The sequence below is a fragment of the Ranitomeya imitator genome, chromosome 1, assembly GCF_032444005.1.
Source record: "Ranitomeya imitator isolate aRanImi1 chromosome 1, aRanImi1.pri, whole genome shotgun sequence".
Lineage (NCBI taxonomy): Eukaryota > Metazoa > Chordata > Amphibia > Anura > Dendrobatidae > Ranitomeya > Ranitomeya imitator.
Window position 1 is genome coordinate 583,279,965 of NC_091282.1, and position 24,754 is coordinate 583,304,718.

At 43.6% G+C, this 24,754-nt stretch overlaps 1 protein-coding gene across 8 annotated transcripts in view; it reads left to right on the forward strand.

Moving 5' to 3' along the window:
- LOC138680452 (scaffold attachment factor B2-like) overlaps positions 1 to 24,754 on the forward strand; it is a 702,355-nt gene that overhangs the window by 249,225 nt on the left and 428,376 nt on the right. For 6 of the 8 annotated variants that reach the window (XR_011321619.1, XR_011321628.1, XM_069767880.1 and 3 more), the window contains exon 10: positions 16,867 to 16,976. Coding sequence is in view for 6 of the 8 variants with exons in the window: in XM_069767880.1 (XP_069623981.1) it covers positions 16,867 to 16,976 (110 nt within the window). In the remaining 2 variants the exon portion in view is untranslated. The remainder of the gene's footprint in view (positions 1 to 16,866; positions 16,977 to 24,754) is intronic. The other 2 variants (XM_069767882.1, XM_069767878.1) reach the window with 1 other exon arrangement.

The following is a 24,754-nucleotide window of genomic DNA, read 5'->3' on the forward strand; positions in this document are numbered from 1 at the left end:
GTGGCATATGTCCAGGGCCTAACACCATCAGAGAAATTTATGGCTCCCTCTACCCTCTATCTGTCTCCTGGGCTGAGAAAGCCAGTGCTTCCATCGAGCAGATATGCAGAGCTGCTGCCTGGTCCTCAGTCCATACGTTGTCCAAGCATTACAGGCTAGACCTGATGTCAGAAGAGGACTTGGCCTTCCCGAGAAAAGTCCTCCGAACTATAGTCCCTCCCTAAAACATTACTCTCAGTACTGCTCCGGTGTGCTGTCGTGGGAGGTTACTAGAGAAAGTAGAATTAGACTTAACGGTAATTCGGTTTCTAGTAACCCACCACGACAGCATGGGTAATCCCTCCCTTAATTTTTTGTGCTTTTTAAGAGAATAAATATAATTTGAGGCATTCCTTCTTCTGTTATAATATTCTATTACAATAATACAGAGGGGAAGGATGTGGGAGAGGTTATTTAACCTCTATGGCATTTCATGTTCCTATTAGGAAAGGGGTAACATCCTCTGGTGTTTTTTTTTTTTTTTGTTAGAATCGTTAAGTTAACCAGCGATTTCTAATCTTTCCAACAAAATATACAAAACTTTTTTTTTTTTAGCGACCACTTCACATTTGAAGTGACTTTGGGGGTATCAGTATGACAAAGTACCCAAAAGTGAAACCAATCTAAAAACTGCAACCCTTAAGGTGCTCAAAACCACAGTCAATAAGTTTATTAGACCTTCAGATGCTTCACAGGAACTGAATCAATGTGGAAGGAAAAACACTAACATTTTATTTTTTTTTCACATTAATTTTACTTTAGCTCCAAACTTCATTTTTACAATGGTATCAAGAGAAAATGGACCCTAAAATGTTAAGAATATGCTAAATGACCGCTTGCCAGCATAGGTGTGTTCTCCCTCCCCAATGTAAACCTAAGCCTTTCATGGATCAAGAGTGAGGCAACTTCAGCAAAATCGAGCAAGGAAAAATGAGATCCAGTGAATGGACTGAGGATGCTAGTATAAAATGTTACTTTTGCTCCAAGTAAATGCTGTATACATGTTGTGTCAAGCAATAACACATGGGTAGGCAAGATCAATGCGTTTCGACTTGCGTCTTAGTCATGATCTGACTTGGTATCAAGGTGACACTGTTTTATATGGTCTCTCATTCATCTGGTTACATTATAGAAGTAAAAGAAGATTACGGTATCCCTTTTCTGTCCTCGGACGGAATAGTACTTTCGAGGACAGAACCCCTGCATCAAAGCCGGGACATGTCAGCTGTTTTGTACAGCTGACATGTGCCCGCAATAGTGGTCGCGATCCACCCGCTGCTATTAACTAGTTAAATGTCACTGTCCAACTCTGACAAAAGCATTTAACTAGCTCTTCCCCCCCCCCTTTTGCCCTATTCAAAATAAAGCAATAAAAAAATCAAACCTACACATAATTGGTAACGCAGTGTTCAGAATCCCCCGGTCTATCAAAAAAAAAAAAAAAATTAACCTGATCGCTAAATGGCGAAGCAAGAAAAAAAAATTCAAAACTCTAGAATTACGTTTTTTTTGGTCGCCACGACATTGCATCGAAATGCAATAATGAGCCATCAAAAGAACATATCTGCACCGAAATGGTATCAATGCGGTCAGCTCGGCACACAAAAAATAAGCCCTCACCCAACCCCAGATCACGATAAATGGAGACGCTACGGGTATTGGAAAATTTCGCAAATTTTTTTTTTTTTTTATATAGTTTGGAATTTTTTTTTACCACTTATATAAAAAAGAACCTAGACATGTTTGGTGTCAATGAACTCGTAATGACCTGGAAAATCATAATGGCATGTCAGTTTTAGCATTTAAGGTATGTTCACACGTTGCGCATTCTTCTTTTTTGCAGTGCAGAAACGATGCAGATCCGCAATTGATTTACAGTACAATGTAAATCAATGAGAAAAAATGCTTTGCACACTTTGCGAACAATCCGCTGCGGAAACGCTGCGGTTTAAAAGTAGCAAGTCACTTCTTTTTTGTGAATCTGCAGCGTTTTTGTACCCATTGCATTATAAAAAACCGCAGAGGTAAAAAACGCAGCAAATCTGCAAGAAAACCATAGCAAAAACGCACAAAAAATGCCGTGGAACCGCACAAAAAACGTGACATCCGCAGGTGTGTTTTCTGCCAGCAGAGGCAGAATCCACACCAGAAATTCCTAAGCCTAATCCGCAACGTGTGCACATAGCCGTAATGAACCTAACAAAAAAGCCAAACAAAAAAACAAGTGTGTGATTGCACATTTTTTGCAATTTCACCGCACTTGGAATTTTTTTTCCCCGTTTTCTAGTACATGGTGAAACCAATGATGTCGTTCAAAAGTACATCTCGTCGTGCAAAAAAATAAGCCCTCACATGGCCATATTGACGGAAAATAAGTTATGGCTCTGGGAAGAACGGGGAGCGAAAAACAAAAACGCAAAACTGAAAAAAGCTGGGGTTGTTTAAGGGGTTAAAAACATGTGACACAGAAGCTGCAAAATCTACACTTGACCTAATTTCACAGTACTGAATCCATTAGCATGTCTTGCGTTTAACCCCCTACCGACCTCCACCGTACTATTACTGCGTAGGTCGGATCAATTACAATTTTTTGGTCGCCGCGACATTGCATTAAAATGCAATAATGGGCGATCAAAAGAACTTTTTTGCACCAAAATGGTATCATTAAAAACGTCTGCTCGGCACGTAAAAAATAAGCCCTCACTTGACCCCAGATCACGAAAAATGGAGATGCTACGGGTATTAGAAAATTGCGCAATTTTTTTTTACCACTTAGATAAAACGTAACCTAGACATGTTTGGTATCTATGAACTCGTAATGACCTGGAGAATCAAAATTGCAGGTCAGTTTTAGCATTTAGTGAACCTAGCAAAAAACAAAACAAACACAAAACGAGTGGGATTGCACTTTTTTTGCAATTTCACCGCACTTGGAATTTTTTCCTGTTTTCTAGTACAGGACATGCTAAAACCAATGATGTCATTTAAAAGTGCTGCTTGTCCCACAAAAAACAAGACCTCACATGGCCGTATTGATGGAAAAATCAAAAAGCAAAAACTGAAAAGGGCAAGGTATTGAAAGGGTTAAACGTGCAGAATTTGTTAATCCAACAAGGAAATCCCATAGGATTCCCGGTTCAACAGCTTGTTTATAATCCCCATCACAATGTGGTCTATATACCTTTCTATTCCACAGAATTTGAAGCTAGTTCTATCATCTTGTGAGTGTCATCAAAGTGTTTGGAAATGGCAGACTCTGATATCGCCGTGGGGTTAATCGCATCAGATAGATGGTGTCTTATCTGGACTTACAATGGACATGTCGTGGAACCTGTATATTGAACCTTACATTTGATGCAGTCTATTAAATATACGTTTGTTGTGTTGCAATTAAAATCATGAATTGAAAAACGGGATGAATTATGATCAGTAAAAGTGATCTGTTTTTGTACATATTCACACATTTTAAACCTTTATATTAAGCCATGTTCCTTGTTTATATGAATTACCTGTGTTACTATCAAAAAGGCTGGGAGACCATATTGAGCCGGAGGTACCGTATTTTAATGTTTTAATTTGTCATCTTGGTTGAGCATAGTTGTGTATTTTTTTTAAATAATTTAAACGGTTTTTATACTGAGGACTATAATTTGTAGTGAATGTAACTGTAGTTATTTTCTACTCTTCACTGTTCTTTCCTTCTATTTTTGTACTCAATAAGGGTACTTTCACACTGGCGTTTTTTTAACCCCTTCCCGACCTTTGACGCCACGTAGGCGTCATGAAAGTCGGTGCCAATCCGACCCATGACGCCTATGTGGCGTCATGGAAAGATCGCGTCCCTGCAGGCCGGATGAAAGGGTTAACTCCCATTTCACCCGATCTGCAGGGACAGGGGGAGTGGTAGTTTAGCCCAGGGGGGGTGGCTTCACCCCCTCGTGGCTACGATCGCTCTGATTGGCTGTTGAAAGTGAAACTGCCAATCAGAGCGATTTGTAATATTTCACCTATTATAACGGGTGAAATATTACAATCCAGCCATGGCCGATGCTGCAATATCATCGGCCATGGCTGGAAATACTAATGTGCCCCCACCCCACCGATCGCCCCCCCAGCCCCCTGATCTGGCCGGTACACTGCTCCGGCTCCCCTCTGTCCTGTGCTCCGCTCCCCCCCGTGCTCTTGTCCGCTCCCCCCGTGCTCCGATCACCCCCCCTGCACTCCGATCCACCCCCCTCCGTGCTCCGTTCCACCCCCCGTGCTCCGTTCCACCCCCCGTGCTCCGTTCCACCCCCCGTGCTCCGATCCACCCCTCCCGCGCTCCGATTCACCCCCCCATGCTCCGATCCCCCCCCCGTGCTCCCCCCCCACCCTATCATACTTACCGATCCTGCCGGTGTCCGTCCGTCTTCTCCCCGGGCGCCGCCATCTTCCAAAATGGCGGGCGCATGCGCAGTGCGCCCGCCGAATCTGCCGGCCGGCAGATTCGTTCCAAAGTGCATTTTGATCACTGAGATATAATCTATCCCAGTGATCAAAATAAAAAAAATAATAAATGACCCCCCCCCTTTGTCACCCCCATAGGTAGGGACAATAAAAAAAATAAAGAAATTTTTTTTTTTCCTCTAATGTTAGGGTAGGGGTAGGGTTAGGGGTAGGGCTAGGGTTAGGGCTAGGGTTTCGGTATGTGCACACGTATTCTGGTCCTCTGCGGATTTTTCCGCTGCGGATTTGATAAATCCGCAGTGCTAAACCGCTGCGGATTTATGGCGGATTTACCGCGTTTTTTCTGCGCATTTCACTGCGGTTTTATAACTGCGATTTTCTATTTGAGCAGTTGTAAAACCGCTGCGGAATCCGCACAAAGAAGTGACATGCTGCGGAATGTAAACCGCTGCGTTTCCGTGCAGTTTTTCCGCAGCGTGTGTACAGCGATTTTTGTTTCCCATAGGTTTACATTGAACTGTAAACTCATGGGAAACTGCTGCGGATCCGCAGCGTTTTCCGCAGCATGTGCACATACCTTTAGAATTAGGCCATGTGCACACGGTGCTGATTTGGCTGCTGATCCGCAGTGGATTGGCCGCTGCGGATTCGCAGCAGTGTTCCATCAGGTGTACAGTACCATGTAAACATATGGAAACCAAATCCGCTGTGCCCATGGTGCGAAAAATACCGCGCGGAAACGCTGCGTTGTATTTTCCGCAGCATGTCAATTCTTTGTGCGGATTCCGCAGCGTTTTACACCTGTTCCTCAATTGGAATCCGCAGGTGAAATCCGCACAAAAAACACTGGAAATCCGCGGAAAATCCGCAGGTAAAACGAAGTGCCTTTTACCCGCGGATTTTTCAAAAATGATGCTGAAAAATCTCACACGAATCCGCAACGTGGGCACATAACCTTAGGGTTAGGGTTGGAATTAGGGTTGTGGTTAGGGGTGTGTTGTGGTTAGGGTTGTGATTAGGGTTATGGCTACAGTTGGGATTAGGGTTAGGGGTGTGTTGGGGTTAGGGCTGTGATTAGGGTTATGGTTACAGTTGGAATTAGGGTTGTGGTTAGGGTTAGGGGTGTGTTGGGGTTAGGGTTGTGGTTAGGGGTGTGTTGGGGTTAGGGTTGTGATTAGGGTTATGGCTACAGTTGGGATTAGGGTTAGGGGTGTTTTGGGGTTAGTGTTGGAGGTAGAATTGAGGGGTTACCACTGTTTAGGCACATCAGGGGTCTCCAAACACAACATGGCGCCACCATTGATTCCAGCCAATCTCGTATTCAAAAAGTCAAATGGTGCTCCCTCAATTCCGAGCCCTGACGTGTGCCCAAACAGTGGTTTACCCCCACATATGGGGTACCAGCATACTCAGGATAAACTGCGCAACAATTACTGGGGTCCAATTTCTCCTGTTACCCTTGTGAAAATAAAAAAATGCTTGCTAAAACATCATTTTTGAGGAAAGAAAAATGATTTATTATTTTCACGGCTCTACGTTGTAAACGTCTGTGAAGCACTTGGGGGTTCAAAGTGCTCACCGCATATCTAGATAAGTTCCTTGGGGGGGTCTAGTTTCTAAAATGGGGTCACATGTGGGGGGTTTCTACTGTTTAGGCACACCAGGGGCTCTGCAAACGCAACGTGACGCCCGCAGACCATTCCATCAAAGTCTGCATTTCAAAAGTCACTACTTCCCTTCTGAGCCCCGACGTGTGCCCAAACAGTGGTTTACCCCCACACATGGGGTATCAGCGTACTCAGGAGAAACTGAACAACAACTTTTGGGGTCCAATTTCTCCTGTAACCCTTGGGAAAATAAAAAATTCTGGGCTAAATAATTATTTTTGAGGAAAGAAAACGTATTTATTATTTTCACGGCTCTGCATTATATACTTCTATGAAGCACTTGGGGGTTCAAAGTGCTCACCACACATCTAGATAAGTTCCTTTCGGGGTCTAGTTTCCAAAATGGGGTCACTTGTGGGGGGTTTCTACTGTTTAGCCACATCAGGGGCTCTGCAAACGCAACGTGACGCCCGCAGAGCATTCCATCAAAGTCTGCATTTCAATACGTCACTACTTCAATTCCGAGCCCCGGCATGTGCCCAAACAGTAGTTTACCCCCACATATGTGGTATCAGCGTACTCAGGAGAAACTGGACAACAACTTTTGGGGTCAAATTTCTCCTGATACCCTTGGGAAAATAAAAAATTGCAGGCTAAAAGATCATTTTTGAGAAAATAATTTTTTTCCCTTCCCCCATGACGGCACACCTGAGAGAGAGGATCCGCCCAGCCAGGACAGGAACCCCTACTTTAAATAAAAGGGCGGTACCTCTCGGTCGCTTCAGTTGGGTTTCCTGTCCTGACAGGGACCCTCGTGCTGAACACGGCGGTGATTCCACTTACCCAGGTCCCGTCCCGGCGTGCGTCGGGTTCGGGAGTCTGGATGCGCCGTCCGCAGGTCCCCCAGGTCTCTGCGTCCGAGCGGGCATTGTTGCAGCACGGTCGGATATCCTGGGTCCTTCCGTGGCTGCCACGCCGCCCTCCTCCCTCTGCCGGCATCCAGGTGCGGTGGCCGCTTCCGGGTCGCTCGTCTGACGTCACGCGCAAGGCACGCTGGGAATGGGCGTGCCCGTGTGACGTCGGGGGCGGGCGCCGGATCCAAGATGGCGGCGCCCATGAAGAAACGCCGGCCGGTGGAATAAGGTCTCCGGCGGCGCGGCAGAGGAGGGGAGGGGCCACTATTGGGCACTGGAGGAGGCGGGGAGTGCAGTGGTCCCCCATAAAAGGGTGCCTGACCACAGAAGACGCGCTCATGTCCATAAACTTCAATATGGAAGTAGGACAACAGGAGCAGCAGCAGCCGCCGCCATCACAGCAGCAGCAGCAGCGCCAGGAGCTCTCATCAGATGCTTTGCCGAGCCACCAGCACAGGAGCAGTCGCTCAAGTGGTAGAAGTGGCAGCCGTCCTGTTCGGCAAGATTCTTCAGCGTCCAGGAAGGACACTACACGTGCATCTGTCCAGCCTCCAAAATCGGTACCCTTGACTGTCGGCGGTGGTGAGTGATCTACGTGAATGTCGACCTTATGGTAACAGGGTCCATTTTTTCTGTTTGATCACTAGGGGTCGAGAAAATCTAGCGGCAAAACAAAGAACCGTGAATGTGCCCTTTGTAAAGTTCCGCTTGCAGTTCAGTGGCAGAAAGACCTCTGCGCTGACTGCATTAATAGAACTATTCAGGAAGAGACCCCTAATTTTGCCTCTAGCCTTAAAACCATAATTCAGGCAGAGATAAAAGACTCCCTAAAACTGGCCCTCAAAAAAGCGGGGAGGAAAAGCCGTAAGGTGCCTACGGATTCGGAGGCCTCTCAGAAATCATTCCAGTCTCCCTCTACCTCTTCCGCCTCTATCCAGTCCTCAGATTCCTCCTCAGATAGTGATACGGGGGGGCGTCCATGTTTCCCGACTGAGGATGTAGAAAAATTAGTTAAAGCGGTCAGGACTGCTATGGGTCTTAAAGAGGAAAAGACGCCTAGATCAATTGAGGATGTCATGTTTAGCGGTCTAGAAGAGAAAAGAAAACGAACATTTCCGGTCAATGCAAAAATCAAAGCATTGATCGAAAAAGATTGGAAGAAACCCGAAAAAATGGGTACCCTACCTTCTTCATCAAAAAGGAGATATCCCTTTGAAGAAAAAGATTCTGAATCCTGGGAAAAAATCCCTAAGATTGACGGTGCGGTAGCCAAATCTTTGAAAAAGTCATCCCTTCCGTTGGAAGATTCAGGGGTCCTAAAAGATCCACTAGACAAGAAAGCGGATGGCTTCTTGAAACACATCTGGGAAGCCGCGGCAGGGGGCTTGAAACCAGCTATAGCTGGAACGTGTACAGCTCATGCCCTTATGGTCTGGTTACAGCAAATTGAAGACCAGCTAAGAAATAAAGTTCCTAGGAATGATATTCTGGCAAACATATCCCTAGTTCAAGGGGCAGCAGCCTTCTTGGCAGATTCTTCCGTGGATTCTGCGAAATTAACAGCTAGGGCAGCTGGCCTGTCCAACGCAGCCAGGAGGGCCTTATGGCTTAAAGGGTGTCCGGGAGATTTGCCATCAAAACATAAGCTTTACTCCATCCCATGTGACGGTCAACTCCTCTTTGGGAAGAAGTTAGAAGAGATATTGGAACAGGCAGGAGACAAAAAGAAAGCCTTTCCAACCTTCCCTAAAGATCCTAAAAAACCTTTTTTTCGGAGGAGATTTAACAGAGGCCGACCTCCGGGAGATAGGAGAAATTGGGATTTCAAAGATAAAAGGAGAACGGGCTATATGTTCAAAGGGCCCTCTACCTCAGCAAAAAAGTCCCCCCAATGACATTACATCAGAGGTTGGAGGAAGACTCTCCCTCTTCTATCCAGCCTGGATAAACATCGCCTCGAGCACCTGGGTTCTGAATATTATAAAAGACGGCCTAAAAATAAAATTTATCCGTCCACCCAGTCACAATTTTATAATGACTCCTCGGAGGAAAGTCCAGCAGGAACAGTTAGTTCTAGAAACAGAAGTCCTTGGTCTAATTCAAAAAAATGTTTTGCAAGAAGTCCCGGTTCAGGAAGTAGGAAGGGGGTTTTACTCCCCCCTCTTTCTGATACAAAAACCCGATGGCTCTTGGAGAACCATAATCAACCTAAGAAAACTCAACCACTCGATAGACAACCACTCCTTCAAGATGGAGTCCATCAATACAACTACAAAGCTTCTGTTCCCTCACTGCTTCATGGCAGTAATAGACTTGAAGGACGCATATTATCATGTTCCAATACATCGCGGATACTGGAGATACTTGAGAGTGGCACTCTACATACAAGACCAAGTGAAACATTACCAATATACAGCCCTTCCATTCGGCCTATCCACAGCTCCCAGGGTTTTTACCAAGGTGATGGCAGAGGTAATGTCATACCTCCGTTCCAGAAATGTCGTCATCGTCCCATACTTAGACGATTTTCTGGTGATAGGGAAGACAGAGGCCGATTGCTCCCATCAGATAACGGTTGTGATAGCAACTCTAATAGAGCTGGGTTGGATGATAAATGTTCCCAAATCGAAGTTGGTCCCAGTGAAGATACAGTCCTTCCTAGGTTTAATACTAGATTCAGAACGTCAACTCTGCCTCCTTCCGGAGAACAAAGTAGCCAAAATAATCAACTTGACCACTGCAGCAATACACCAACCCGAGATGACCCTGAGAAAAGCAATGTCCCTACTAGGCTCGTTAACATCTTGCATTCCGGCTGTAGGGTGGGCACAATTCCACCTGAGACAACTACAGTGGGAAGTTCTGTCAGCTCAAAGACTGTTAAAAGGGCGTTTGGAAGGAAATCTATGTCTTCATCAGGATGTAAGAGATTCCTTAGTTTGGTGGACCATAAAGGAACATCTCACTATGGGAGTCCAGTGGCAGAAACCGGTCGAAGACGTCATCACGACCGATGCAAGCGGGTCAGGTTGGGGAGCTCACTTGAGATCCCATTCAGTTCAAGGAACTTGGTCCTCCCAAGAAAGGAGCTCTGGCTCAAACGTGAAAGAACTATGGGCAGTAGAAAAATCCTTGAAACATTTTTTTCCCCTACTCCAGGGGCGCCATGCTCGAATCATGACGGACAATCGAACAGTAGTGGCCTACATCAATCACCAGGGGGGGACGAGGTCTTGGAACCTTATGAAGGTGTCAAACTTACTATTCCATTGGGCAGAAAAACACCTATCTTCCCTAACAGCACTACACATAAGAGGTGTAGAAAACTCACGAGCAGATTTTCTGAGTCGCAGAATTCTGAGACAAGGGGAATGGTCCCTGAATCTCGGGGTATTCCAACAAATAATACAGACCTGGGGTACACCAGAGATAGACTTATTTGCTACCTCACACAACAAGAAAGTGAAAAAATTCTGCTCACTGAACCCAAAGGAACATCCTTTCGCGGTAGATGCTCTACTAATACCGTGGAAATTCTCTCTGGCTTACGCATTTCTCCCGATAGTGTTGATTCCAGCAGTAGTCCGGAAAATCAGGGAAGACCGAGCGAAAATAATACTCATAGCTCCATTCTGGCCAAGAAGACCTTGGTTCTCCCTTCTAAGGCAGATGTCGTTAACAGACCCATGGATTCTGCCTGATGTACCGGACCTGTTAACCCAGGGACCAGTGACCCACTCTCAGGTGAAGGGCTTCCATCTGGCAGCCTGGAATTTGAGAGGGCACTACTAAGTCGCCAAGGATTCTCTCCGGGCTTAATCTCCACCTTGTTAAAAAGCAGAAAGCCTAAAACATCCAGAATCTACGGTAGGACCTGGAAAAATTTTTTAAACTTCTTGGGTGAACCGTTAGGGGATGTAGCTCCAGTGGGTCCCATCCTAGAATTTCTACAAACAGGTTTGCAATTAGGATTAGCAACTAGCACCCTTAAGGTACAAGTTTCAGCCTTAGGGGCCCTATATAATTGCAACCTAGCATCTAATAGGTGGGTTTCACGATTTATAAAATCCTGTGGCAGGTCTAGACCGGTTATTATCCCCAAAATTCCCCCTTGGGATCTAAATCTAGTATTGGAGGCTTTAACCAAAAATCCTTTTGAGCCCTTGCAGGACATATCACCTAAATTACTCACCCTGAAAACAGTCCTACTAGTAGCCCTAACATCGGCCCGTAGGGTAGGTGATTTACAAGCTCTATCGATATGCCCTCCTTACACTCAGATTCTTGATGACAGGATAATCCTAAGACCAGATCCAGCGTATCTCCCCAAAGTAGTCCAAAAATTTCATAGGAGTCAGGAGATTACGTTACCTTCATTCTGTAGTAATCCTAAAAATCCGGGGGAACAAAGGTTCCATATGTTAGATGTGAGGAGATCCATGTTACAATACATGACCATGACTAGTCAGTGGAGGAAAGATCAAACCCTATTTGTAGCCTTTCAGGGTAATAAAAAGGGATGTGGGGTAGCTAAAAGTACCATTGCTAGATGGATCAGGGAGGCCATTAGTCTATCCTATTCTGCAAGTGGCACTCCGGTTCCTGACGGCATCAAGGCTCACTCCACCAGAGCTATGGCTACCTCCTGGGCAGAGAAGGCTGAGGTATCAATTGACCAAATTTGCAAGGCCGCTACCTGGTCCTCACCCTCGACTTTTTTCAAACACTACCGGCTAGACCTTTCCTCCTCTGCTGACCTAACCTTTGGTAGAAGGGTGCTTCAAGCGGTGGTCCCTCCCTAAGGTTTTTTCTTTCTACAAAAGTCTCTCAGGTGTGCCGTCATGGGGGAAGGGAAAACACCAAGGTTACTTACGGGTAGCCGGTTTTTCCGGAGCCCATGACGGCACCCGTATATTTCCCCCTTTTATCACCTTTTCGGTGTGCACTATTGTTTTGGGTGCTTTTAGTTATTATAATGTGGTGTTGGATTGCCATGTGTACTAACCAGGGGGGCCTCTCATGCTCTGAAAACCAACTGAAGCGACCGAGAGGTACCGCCCTTTTATTTTCAGTAGGGGTTCCTGTCCTGGCTGGGCGGATCCTCTCTCTCAGGTGTGCCGTCATGGGCTCCGGAAAAACCGGCTACCCGTAAGTAACCTTGGTGTTTTTTTATTTTCATGGCTCTGCGTTATAAACTTCTGTGGAGCACAAGAGGTTGGTACACAAAATGAGAATGCTTGGTCTGGGGGAAATTGTGTGTAAATGGGTTAGTAACTGGCTTAGTGATAGAAAGCAGAGGGTGGTTATAAATGGTATAGTCTCTAACTGGGTCGCTGTGACCAGTGGGGTACCGCAGGGGTCAGTATTGGGACCTGTTCTCTTCAACATATTCATTAATGATCTGGTAGAAGGTTTACACAGTAAAATATCGATATTTGCAGATGATACAAAACTATGTAAAGCAGTTAATACAAGAGAAGATAGTATTCTGCTACAGATGGATCTGGATAAGTTGGAAACTTGGGCTGAAAGGTGGCAGATGAGGTTTAACAATGATAAATGTAAGGTTATACACATGGGAAGAGGGAATCAATATCACCATTACACACTGAACGGGAAACCACTGGGTAAATCTGACAGGGAGAAGGACTTGGGGATCCTAGTTAATGATAAACTTACCTGGAGCAGCCAGTGCCAGGCAGCAGCTGCCAAGGCAAACCGGATCATGGGGTGCATTAAAAGAGGTCTGGATACACATGATGAGAGCATTATACTGCCTCTGTACAAATCCCTAGTTAGACCGCACATGGAGTACTGTGTCCAGTTTTGGGCACCGGTGCTCAGGAAGGATATAATGGAACTAGAGAGAGTACAAAGGAGGGCAACAAAATTAATAAAGGGGATGGGAGAACTACAATACCCAGATAGATTAGCGAAATTAGGATTATTTAGTCTAGAAAAAAGACGACTGAGGGGCGATCTAATAACCATGTATAAGTATATAAGGGGACAATACAAATATCTCGCTGAGGATCTGTTTATACCAAGGAAGGTGACGGGCACAAGGGGGCATTCTTTGCGTCTGGAGGAGAGAAGGTTTTTCCACCAACATAGAAGAGGATTCTTTACTGTTAGGGCAGTGAGAATCTGGAATTGCTTGCCTGAGGAGGTGGTGATGGCGAACTCAGTCGAGGGGTTCAAGAGAGGCCTGGATGTCTTCCTGGAGCAGAACAATATTGTATCATACAATTATTAGGTTCTGTAGAAGGACGTAGATCTGGGTATTTATTATGATGGAATATAGGCTGAACTGGATGGACAAATGTCTTTTTTCGGCCTTACTAACTATGTTACTATGTTACTATGTTACTTGGGGGTTCAAAGTCCTCACCACACATCTAGATTAGTTCCTTTGGTGGACTAGTTTCCAAAATGGGGTCATTTCTGGGGGAGCTCCAATGTTTAGGCACACAGGGGCTCTCCAAACGCGACATGGTGTCCGCTAACAATTGGAGCTAATTTTCCATTCAAAAAGTCAAATGGCGCGCCTTCCCTTCCGAGCCCTGCCGAGTGCCCAAACAGTGGTTTACCCCCACATATGAGGTATCAGTGTACTCAGAAGAAATTGCCCAACAAATTTTAGGATCCATTTTATCCTGTTGCCCATGTGAAAATGAAAAAATTGAGGCTAAAAGAATTTTTTTGTGAAAAAAAAGTACTTTTTCATTTTTACGGATCAATTTGTGAAGCACCTGGGGGTTCAAAGTGCTCACTATGCATCTAGATAAGTTCCCTGGGGCGTCTAGTTTCCAAAATGGGGTCACTTGTGGGGGAGCTCCAATTTTTAGGCACACGGGGGCTCTCCAAACGTGACATGGTGTCCGCTAAAGAGTGGAGCCAATTTTTGATTCAAAAAGTCAAATGGCGCTCCTTCCCTTCCAAGCCCCGCCGTACGCCCAAACAGTGGTTTACCCCCACATATGAGGTATCGGCGTACTCAGGACAAATTGGACAACAACTTACGTGGTTCAGTTTATCCTTTTACCATTGGGAAAATAAAAAAATTGTTGCTAAAAGATAATTTTTGTGACTAAAAAGTTAAATGTTCATTTTTTCCTTCCATGTTGCTTCTGCTGCTGTGAAGCACCTGAAGGGTTAATAAACTTCTGGAATGTGGTTTTGAGTACCTTGAGGGGTGCAGTTTTTAGAATGGTGTCACTTTTGGGTATTTTCAGCCATATAGACCCCTCAAACTGACTTCAAATGTGAGGTGGTCTTTAAAAAAATGGTTTTGTAAATTACGTTGTAAAAATGAGAAATCGCTGGTCAAATTTTAACCCTTATAACTTCCTAGCAAAAAAAAAATTTTGTTTCCAAAATTGTGCTGATGTAAAGTAGACATGTGGGAAATGTTATTTATTAACTATTTTGTGTCACATAACTCTCTGGTTTAACAGAATAAAAATTCAAAATGTGAAAATTGCAAAATTTTCAAAATTTTCGCCAAATTTCCGTTTTTATCACAAATAAACGCATAATTTATTGACCTAAATTTACCACTAACATGAAGCCCAATATGTCACGAAAAAACAATCTCAGAACCGCGAGGATCCGTTGAAGCTTTCCTGAGTTATTACCTCATAAAGGGACACTGGTCAGAATTGCAAAAAAACGGCAAGATCTTTAAGGTCAAAATAGGCTGGGTCATGAAGGGGTTAAATCCGTCACAATGCGTCGTTTTGTAGAAAAAACGCATCCTGCAAAAGTGCTTGCAGGATGCGTTTTTTCCCCATAGACTTCTATTGGCGACGCATTTGCGACGGATTTGCACACTTCGCATCCGTCTTGGGACGGATGCGTAGTGCTTTGGCGGACCGTCGAGAAAAAAAAACCCTACATGTAACGTTTTTTTTCTTCCGACGGACCGCTTTTTCCGACCGCGCATGCGCGGCCGGAACTCCGCCCCCACCTCCCCGCACCTTACAATGGGGCAGCGGATGCGCCGGAAAAATGCATCCGCTGCACCCATTGTACAATGCAGCAAACGCTAGCGTCGGAATCTCTCCCCGACGCATTGCGACGGGGAGATTCCGACGCTAGTGTGAAAGAAGCCTAAATTATTACGATTGACAAGTTTTTTACTGATTCTTCCAAAAATGTGTTTTCGTCTGTATAGTTTAGCTTAATCCTAATTCAGCAAATAGGATGTTTATTTGAGGAATATGACACGGTTTTGCTGTCGGAATAGAGTTGATGGCTAATTATAATATTTTTTCATGATTTGCTATTTTTACACACTAAAAGCAATGTTTGCATCATATTCTGAGAGCTGTAACTTTTTTTATTTTTTGTGCCATATTAGGATTGTTTTTTGCTGGACGGTTTGACTTTCTCCTTTGTAAAATGTTTTTCTTTTTTTTACATGACTTTTCAAATTGTTTTTTATTCCCTTTTTGTGAGTCAGTATGATGAAAAAGTGACATTTTTGACACGTTTTGTGTCTTTACGGTGTTCTCCAAACGGAGTAAATAACATACCAGTTTTATAGAGTGGTTGTTCCAGTCGCAACAATACAAATTGTGTACTTTCTTTGTTTATTTTTGTTTTATCAGAAATGTTGCGTTTTGATTGGCGAAATCTATTTTTGTGATTTGTGTGCACTTTTTTGTGTTTAACTTTTTTTTTGGGACATGTATAATTTTTATTTTGATAACTTGTCTTAGAATGCTCTACTCATGTAGAGGAGTTCATGAGACAGTGTCTCACTGACATAGCCTGAGAGCCAGCTTGTAACAACTTTAATACTGTTGTCAGGATTGACAGGGGTGTTTAAGGGGTTAAACATTCACAACCGGTTAAGTCCAATACTGCAGGGTGTCAACTGTCAAATACAGCTGACACCCACGTGATCGATGCCGCTGTGTGGCGTCATGATTTAAAAAGCATTGAGGGAATAAGAACTCTTAACCACCATTTTAATGCATAGTGACGGTTATTAAGGGGTTAAAATGTAATTAAAATTTCCACATCAAAATAATCTGATCTGGTAAAAGGGAATCTGTCATTAGGTTTTTGCTATCACATCTGAGAGCAGCCTGAATGTAGGCAATGAGAAGCTGAATTCAACCATGTATGTACTGGGTGCAGCAGTTCTCTCACAAGCAGAGCTGAGTACAAGCTCAGTATATACAAAGTCCATAGACAGTGAGATGCTTATCACAGCAGGGGGTATGCTGGCCCAAGGCTCACCAGTTAGGTGACAATACACCGGAGGAAGAAATTAATACTGTCGAAACGCGTTGTATGTGAATTTTCTTGAGAAATAGAAACCTTTTTTGGATAATAAGAAGCCTTTGATCCTTCACCCACAGGAGCACAAATAGCTTGGTATAAAGTTAGTTGCGTTCGCTGAGAGAGAGAAAATGGCAAAAATTATACCCAAAAGTGCAGAATCACTGGCTACCATGCTGGGCAGAATTTGCCACAGGTGGCCAGCTGCATCAGCTTGCCTTTTTTTTTTTTTTTTTTAAAGTGCTCTAAGTGGTGAACCTGGTTTATATAGTGAAATAATTGTCTGACTGCTTCCTTTTTAAGGAATGTATCACTTTGTTAGCTGCACTTGTATCAGCTACTGGCTTACTTTACTTCAATATTTGATTTTTCCAGTGTAAAGCACGAAAGTTAACCGCATTAATTGTGACTTTCATACCTGTTACAATGTACTTTCATCTGATTGTGGAAGCCAAAACTCATGCCTTCCCACGCTTTACTCTTCATCATCCCTTTTATGTTTATTAAAGTACAAATGAAGGCTACTACATGTTTTTTCACAGTTTTTTTTTTTTCTTACCGTTTTTAAGGACTTCACCAAGCAAGAAAGAGGATGCATCTAGTAAAGGGGATGAGAAAAATTATGATGAAAAAGAGCACAAGAGTGGAACATCCGATCGCTCAAGAGGTAACAGATCAGGTATGTTACCATGTGTATGCTTAAACTGGAAATTCGTCGTAGTACCCCTTCTCCCTGAAGGCATTCTTACCACAAATTGAGCATTGTGATTTTAACACTTTCGTTAACCCCTTCATGACCCAACCTATTTTGACCTTAATGACATGGCCATTTTTTGCAATGCTGACCAGTGTCCGTTTATTAGGTAATAACTCAAGAATGCTTCAACAGATCCTAGCGATTCTGAGATTTTTTCATGAAATTGAGCTTCAAGTTAGTGATAAATTTAGGTCGATAATTTTTGCGTTTGAGAAAAAATTGGAAATTTGGTGAAAATTTAGCAATTTTCAAATTTTGAATTTTTATTCTGTTAAACCAGAGAGTTATGTGACACAAAATAGTTAATACATAACATTTCCCACATGTCTACTTTACATCAGCATAATTTTGGAAACAACATTATTTTTTGCTAGGAAGTTATAAGGGTTAAAATTTGACCAGCGATTTCTCATTTTTACAAAAAAATTTACAAAACCATTTTTTTTAGGGACCACCTCACATTTGAAGTCACTTTGAGGTGTGTATATGGGTGAAAATACCCAAAAGTGACACCATTCTAAAAACTTCACCCCTCAAGGTGCTCAAAACCACATTCAAGAAGTTTATTAACCCTTCAGGTGCTTCACAGTAGCAGAAGCAACATGGAAGGAAAAAAATGAACATTTAACTTTTTAGTCACACAAAAAAAAACTTTTAGCAACCATTTTTTTATTTACCCAAGGATAAAAGGATAAACTGGACCCCGAAAGTTGTTCTGCAATTTGTCCTGAGTTCGCCGATACCCCGTATGTGGGGGAAAATCACTGTTTGGGCGCACAACAGGGCTCGGAAGGGAAGGAGCGCCATTTTACTTTTTGAATGAAAAATTGGCTCCAATCTTTAGCGGACACCATGTCCGAGTACACAGATACCTCACATTATTATTATTATTATTATTATACATTTTTATAGCGCCATTTATTCCATGGCTCTTTACATGTGAATACGAGGCAAATATAGACAAATACATTAAACATGAGCAGATAACAAGGCACACGGGTACATAAGGAGGGAGGACCCTGCCCGCGAGGGCTCACAGTCTGCAGGGAATGGGTGATGAAACACTAGGAGAGGGTAGGGCAGGTTGATGTGGGGGTAAACAGTAAACCACTGTTTGGGCACACGGCAAGGCTTGGAGGGGAAGGAGCGCCATTTGACTTTTTGAATGAAAAATTAGCTCCAATCGTTAGCGGTCACCATGTCGCGTTTGGGGAGCCCCTGTGTGCCTAAACATTTAAACTCCCCCACAAGTGACACCATTTTGGAAGCTAGACCCCCCCAAGGAACTCATCTAGATGTGTGATGAGCACTTTGAACCCCCAAGTGCTTCACAGAAGTTTATAAAGCAGAGCCATGAAAATAAAAAATCAGTTTTCTTTCCTCAAAAATTATTTTTTAGCCCACAATTTTTTTATTTTCACAAGGGTAACAGGAGAAATTGGACACCAAACGTTGTTGTCCATTTTGTCTTGAGTACGCTGATACCCCATATGTGGGGGTAAACCACTGTTTAGGTGCATGGCAGAGCTTGAAATGCAGACTTTGTTGGAATGGTCTACGGGTGTCAGAGCCCCTGATGTGCCTAAACATTTGAACTCCCCCACAAGTGACAACATTTTGGAAGCTAGACCCCCCCAAGGAACTCATATAGATGTGTGGTGAGCACTTTGAACCCCCAAGTGCTTCACAGAATTTTATAACGCAGAGCCGTGAAAATAAAAAATCTTTTTTTTCCCCACAAAAATAATTTTTTAGCCTCCATTTTTTTTCCCCAAGGGTAACAGGAGTAATTAGACCCCCAAAATTGTTGTTGTACAATTTTTCCTGAGTACGCTTATGCCCCATATGTTTGGGTAAACCACTGTTTTGGCACACATCAGGGCTCGGAAGGGAGGGAGCACCATTTGACTTTTTGAATGCAAGATTGGCTGGAATCAATGATGGCGCCATGTCGTGATTGGAGACCCCCTGATGTGCCTAAACAATGGAAACCCCTCAATTCTAACTCTAAACACTAATTCTAACACTAAAGGTACCGTCACATTAAGCGACGCTGCAGTGATATAGACAACGATGTCTATCGCTGCAGCGTCGCTGGAGAGCTGTCACACAGACAGCTCTACAGCGACCAACGATGCCGAGGTCCCCAGGTAACCAGGGTAAGCATCGGGTTACTAAGCGCAGGGCCGCTCTTAGTAACCCGATGTTTACCCTGGTTACCATTCTAAATGTAAAAAAAAAACACTACATACTTACATTCCGGTGTCTGGTCACGTCCCTCGCCATCAGCTTCCCTGCGGCCCTGCGCTTTGTAACCCGATGTTTACCCTGGTTACCAGTAAAGACATCGCTGGATCGGCGTCACACACACCGATTCAGCGATGTCAGCGGGACAATAAAAAGAGACAAAATAAAGTTCTTGCCTTTCCCCAGCGACCAACGATCTCCCAGCAGGGGCCTGATCGTTGGTCGCTGTCACGCATAACGATTTCGTTAACGATATTGTTGCTACGTCACAAAAAGCAACGATATCGTTAACGAAATCGTTATGTGAAGGTACCTTAACCCCATCACACCCCTAACTCTGAACCCAACTCTAACCATAACTGTAATCACAACCCTAACCCCAACACACCCCTAACCATAACCTTAACCCCAACACACCCCTAATCCCAACCCTAACCCTAATCCCAAGCCTAACCCTAACCTCAACACACCCCTAACCCTAATCTTAACCCTAATTATAATCCTAACCCTAATTCCAACCCTAACTCTAGTTCCAGCCCTAACCCTAAGAATATGTGCCCACGTTGCGGATTCGTGTGCGGATTTTTCCGCACCATTTTTGAAAAATCCGCAGGTAAAACGCACTGTGTTTTACTTGCGGATTTACTGCGGATTTCCAGTGTTTTTTGTGCGGATTTCACCTGCGGATTCCTATTGAGGAACAGGTGTAAAACGTTGCGGAATCCGCACAGAGAATTGACATGTTGCGGAAAATAGTAACATAGTAACATAGTTATTAAGTTTGAAGGAAGACGTTAAATCCATCTAGTTCAACCCATAGCCTAACCTAACATGCCCTAACATGTTGATCCAGAGGAAGGCAAAAAAAACCCATGTGGCAAATAGTAGGCTCCACTTTGGGGGAAAACAATTCCTTCCCGACTCCACATATGGCAATCAGACTCGTACCCTGGATCAACGCAGCGTTTCCGCACGTTATGTTCCGCACTATGGGCACAGCGGATTTTGTTTTCCATAGGTTTACATGGTACTGTAAACATGATGGAAAACCGCCACAAATACGAAGCAGCCAATCCGCTGCAGATCCGCAGCCAAATCCGCACCGTGTGCACATAGCTTAATTCTAACCTTAATTGTAACCCTAGCCCTATCCCTAACCCTAGTTCTAACCCTAACCCTAGTGGAAAAATAAAAATAAATAGATTTTATTTATTTCATTATTTTCCCTACCTATGGGGGTGATAAGGTGGGGCTTTATTTACTATTTTTTTTATTTTGATCACTGTGATCGCCACTGTCGGTGGGGGGGTCAGATCGCGGTCTCCAGCCATGGCCGATGATATTGCAGCATCGGCCATGGCTGGATTGTAATATTTCACCAAATTTCATAGGTGAAATATTACAAATTGCTCTGATTGGCTGTTGCACTGGGCTAAAGTACCACTCCCCCTGTCCCTGCAGATCGGGTGAAATTGGAGTTAACCCTTTCACCCGATCTGCAGGGACGCGATCCCTCCATGACGCCACATAGGCATCACAGGTTGGATTGGCACCGACTTTCATGACGCCTACGTGGCGTCAAAGGTCGGGAAGGGGTTGAAAAAAAAAGCAATATTGGTCTCTTATGGTGTAATGAGTTGAAATACCATTAGTCAGCATTTTGTAGAATTTGTATACCTGACTGCGATTGTGCAGCCAGCCTCTGATTCGTGTTACGTGTTACCTGGCCAGTATGAATTGCCTGACTGATTCCCATTCAGGCAGGAGTGCACAATATTTTTTGTTCCAATGACCACTTTGTAATACAGAACCAATCTGGGGGCCACACTAAAAATTAATGGGGTGTTGGCTTCTGTGACGTTTGACATACCAAAAGTATTTACCATAGTTATTTGGTAGGTACTAATCCTACTTGCTACTTCAGCAGTAACCACACAAAGGCTGTGTCCACAATGAGTTTTTGAAGCTGCATATTTTTGCAGCTCCAGCAATGTAGATGTAATTTATAGGAATCTCATACTCGCTGTGCTTTTTGTTTTACTCTGTGTATATTGATCAGTGGTGTGTGTCTCAAATCCACATGTCAATTTCTCTTGCGAGTACGCAGTGTTTTATGTGCAGATTTTCCACATAGACTTGCATTAGAAACGGAAAATCTGCAAGTAAAAAAAACAAAAAAAAATCAAACCGCCAATACCAGAAAGTATCCAAACATCTGCTTATATTTAAAAATTGAAATACCAACAAGATACAAGAACCGCTGCTTCCAAACCGCAATAAAAATGGATGTAAAAAGTGCAATGTAAAAATGCAAGTAAGCTAGTTTAACAGGTGCAGAATTAGTACAGAAAATCTGTAACATCAAAAACTTGCCTAATACTCCTCATGGGAGCGTAGCCTCATTTTTATTAGGCTTTGGAATATATTCAACTCGTAAAAACATATCAAACTGTCAAATGCTCTTTACATTTAACACCTTAACGACCCCTTTTCACTGCAGCAGTTAAGGGTACTTAAACCACAGCACTGTTTTTTTTAACGGCACTAAGGTTTAAGGTTATGTCACCCCCCAGAGTCGGATTTTCTCTGGGGTCTTGGCTGCTGGGGGTAGCCGAAACCCTAGAGCACATCATTCGGGTCGGTTATTAACGGTACAATGTCTTCTGCAAAAAGTCAGATTCTCCATTTAATTAGTCTGAGGAGAGCGAAATGGGGTCCCTCGTCCCTCCGATATCACCCCCCCACCACCGTTACCTGTGATGTCCAGGAACCCCCCCTGTCAAGTCCTCTGGGCCCCTGGCCTCCACTTCAGGGAGAAAATGGCAGGCGCATACACACTGTGACCGCTGAGATCTGCCGGTCGGCACCTAGCAACAATAGGGAGATTTTTCCTGTTGGTTCACTTTGATCACTGTGATACACTATCACAGTGCTCAAAATATAAAACATAGATAATAGAACCCCCCTTTATCACCCCCTTAGTTAAATTTAAAAAAACAATGCAATTTTCCGAGACCCATAGCGTCTTCGTTTTTCCAGATCTGGGTCTGGGTGAGGGCTTATTTTTTGTTTGCTGAGCTGACTTTTTTTTATTAATACCATTTTCGTGCAGATACAATCTTTTGATCGCTTGTTATTGCATTTTATTGCAATGCTGCAGCGACAAAAAAAATGTAATTCTGGGGTTTTGATTTTTTTTTTCTCTCTACGCCTATTACTGAATGGATTCATTCTTTTTATATATTGATTGAGCGATTCTGAACATGGCAATACCAAATATGTGTATATTTGATTTATTTTATTTTGAATGGGGCGAAAGGGGGGTGATTTGAACTTATTATTTTTTTTATAATTTTAAACATTTTTTTTTTTACTTGCTTCAGTAGTCTCCATGGGAGACTATAAGCTGCACTTATCGAATCGCTTGTGCTACATAGAGCATGGCTGCAGCCCTGCTCTATGTAGCAGATATGTTCACTTGCTATGAGGCGCTCATAACGATCCAGCATAACGAGTGGGCGCTCATAACGATCCACCAATAACAATCACAGGGATCTTCTGCTGACCCCGGGATGTCATGCCCAAAACATCAGCGACCTGCGGTCATGTGACACGGGCACCGATGGGAGGAGGTAATGAGGCGCTTCCTTTGCGTGCATGTTAAATGCCGTTGTCGGCGTTTGGCAGCGGCATTTAACATGTTAACAGCCGTGGGTGAGTCGCGATTTGACCCGTGGCTGTTCCGGGCACATGTCAGCTGATCAGATCAGCTGTCATGTGCCGGAAAAGGTGCGGGTTATCGCTGGACCCCGCACTAAACAGGGTGAGGCGTCTAATGACTGATTTATCAGTCTTTGGATGATAAGGTTAATCTGTTAGGAGGGAGACTTTTAGAATTGAGCACTGTAAAAACCTGATGTCTGAGGCCGTAGCGCTGGTTCAGACATGTGTACTATACAGATGTGTTCTGTCAGGGTAAAGGTTCGGTAGCACAGGGACCAATGTGGTTCAATAGGGTTGTTTAGATAAGATTTTTCATGTGGACCGTGTGTCCATTGGAAGAGATTTGTGCCGCTGCAATATTTTTTCTAAGTATCAAATGAAAAGTGCCTTTGCAAGTCTGGATGCCATACAGAGAAAAAAGGAGCGGGTTCACCGTAATTCAGATAGCTTAAACACAAAATATTAAGAATTTCACAGAATAGTGCTCAAATCATATAAAACATAACCTTTAATATAAATCAATAAAATCCCCCAAATTGTTTTATACATTCAACACCCCATATGATATTGGTCTTCTCATAAATGGGCATATATAGAAGAAAGAAAGATATTTCACCCTAATGGGTTACTATAACTTCCCTTCCTACCAGTAGAGGTTGGCACCCAAGAAAGCCTTCTCAATGGTGCCCCCGCTCAGCGAAGACTTTCCCTCCCTTTACTTAGAATTCCCTATCAAATGTAGGGTGCACAGAAGTATAGCAGTATTGTACCATATGTAAAATAGTCAGGTAGACATGGTAGCCTGCTTCTGATATACCATATGACACGTGTAATATATCAGAGAGGGAGGTACGCAACCGTTCCAAAGTTTAGCGTCGCTTAGAAATTTCCTTATTTTTGAAAGCACATATTTTTCCAGTGACGCTAACATTAAATGATTCAGAAATACTCTCTATACATTGTTAATGTGTAAATGACTATTCTAGCTGCAAACATCTGGTTTGTAATGCAATATCTTCATAGGTGTATAGAGGCCCATTTCCAACAACCATCACTTCAGTGTTCTTATGGTACTTTGTGTTTGTTAACTGTGTAAGAATGCTCCACAAAAAACAGGCAAAGGTACTTACCTGTCTAGGCATCAAGTCAAATGCACTATCTTGGTGCAGCGGGCCCAAGTAAAGATGGCGACTACACAGGTGCGGTAATACCAAATAAGACTACAATCAGGGATTGGCTGCTTGGCACACCAGTGCAAATAATCTGCAGCAGTATTCACACAGTATGCAAAGCATCTGGATCATAGCCTATTGGTAACGCCCTTTGGCGGGCTGCCCAGTACCAACTGTAATGGGTCCCGTGTGAACAGAGGCCACAACTTACAAAGCCATCAGGGCCCAACTGCATCTCTAGTAGTAAAAGTAAAAAAAAGTGCACGAGAATGTATCAAAATATGTAAGGTATTTTTGAGGTTCCGCTTGGGCCCTGATGGCTTTGTAAGTTGTGGCCTCTGTTCACATGGGACCCATTACAGTTGGCACTGGGCAGCCCGCCACAGGGCGTTACCAATAGGCTATGATCCAGATGCTTTGCATACTTTGTGTGAACACTGCTGCAGATTATAGTCCGTAGTTTGAGAAATCAACGCTTCACAGGTCCTCAACTGGCAGCTTCTTTAAATAGTACATGCGAAATGCCAGTGTCAAGTCTACAGTGAAGAGGCAACTCCG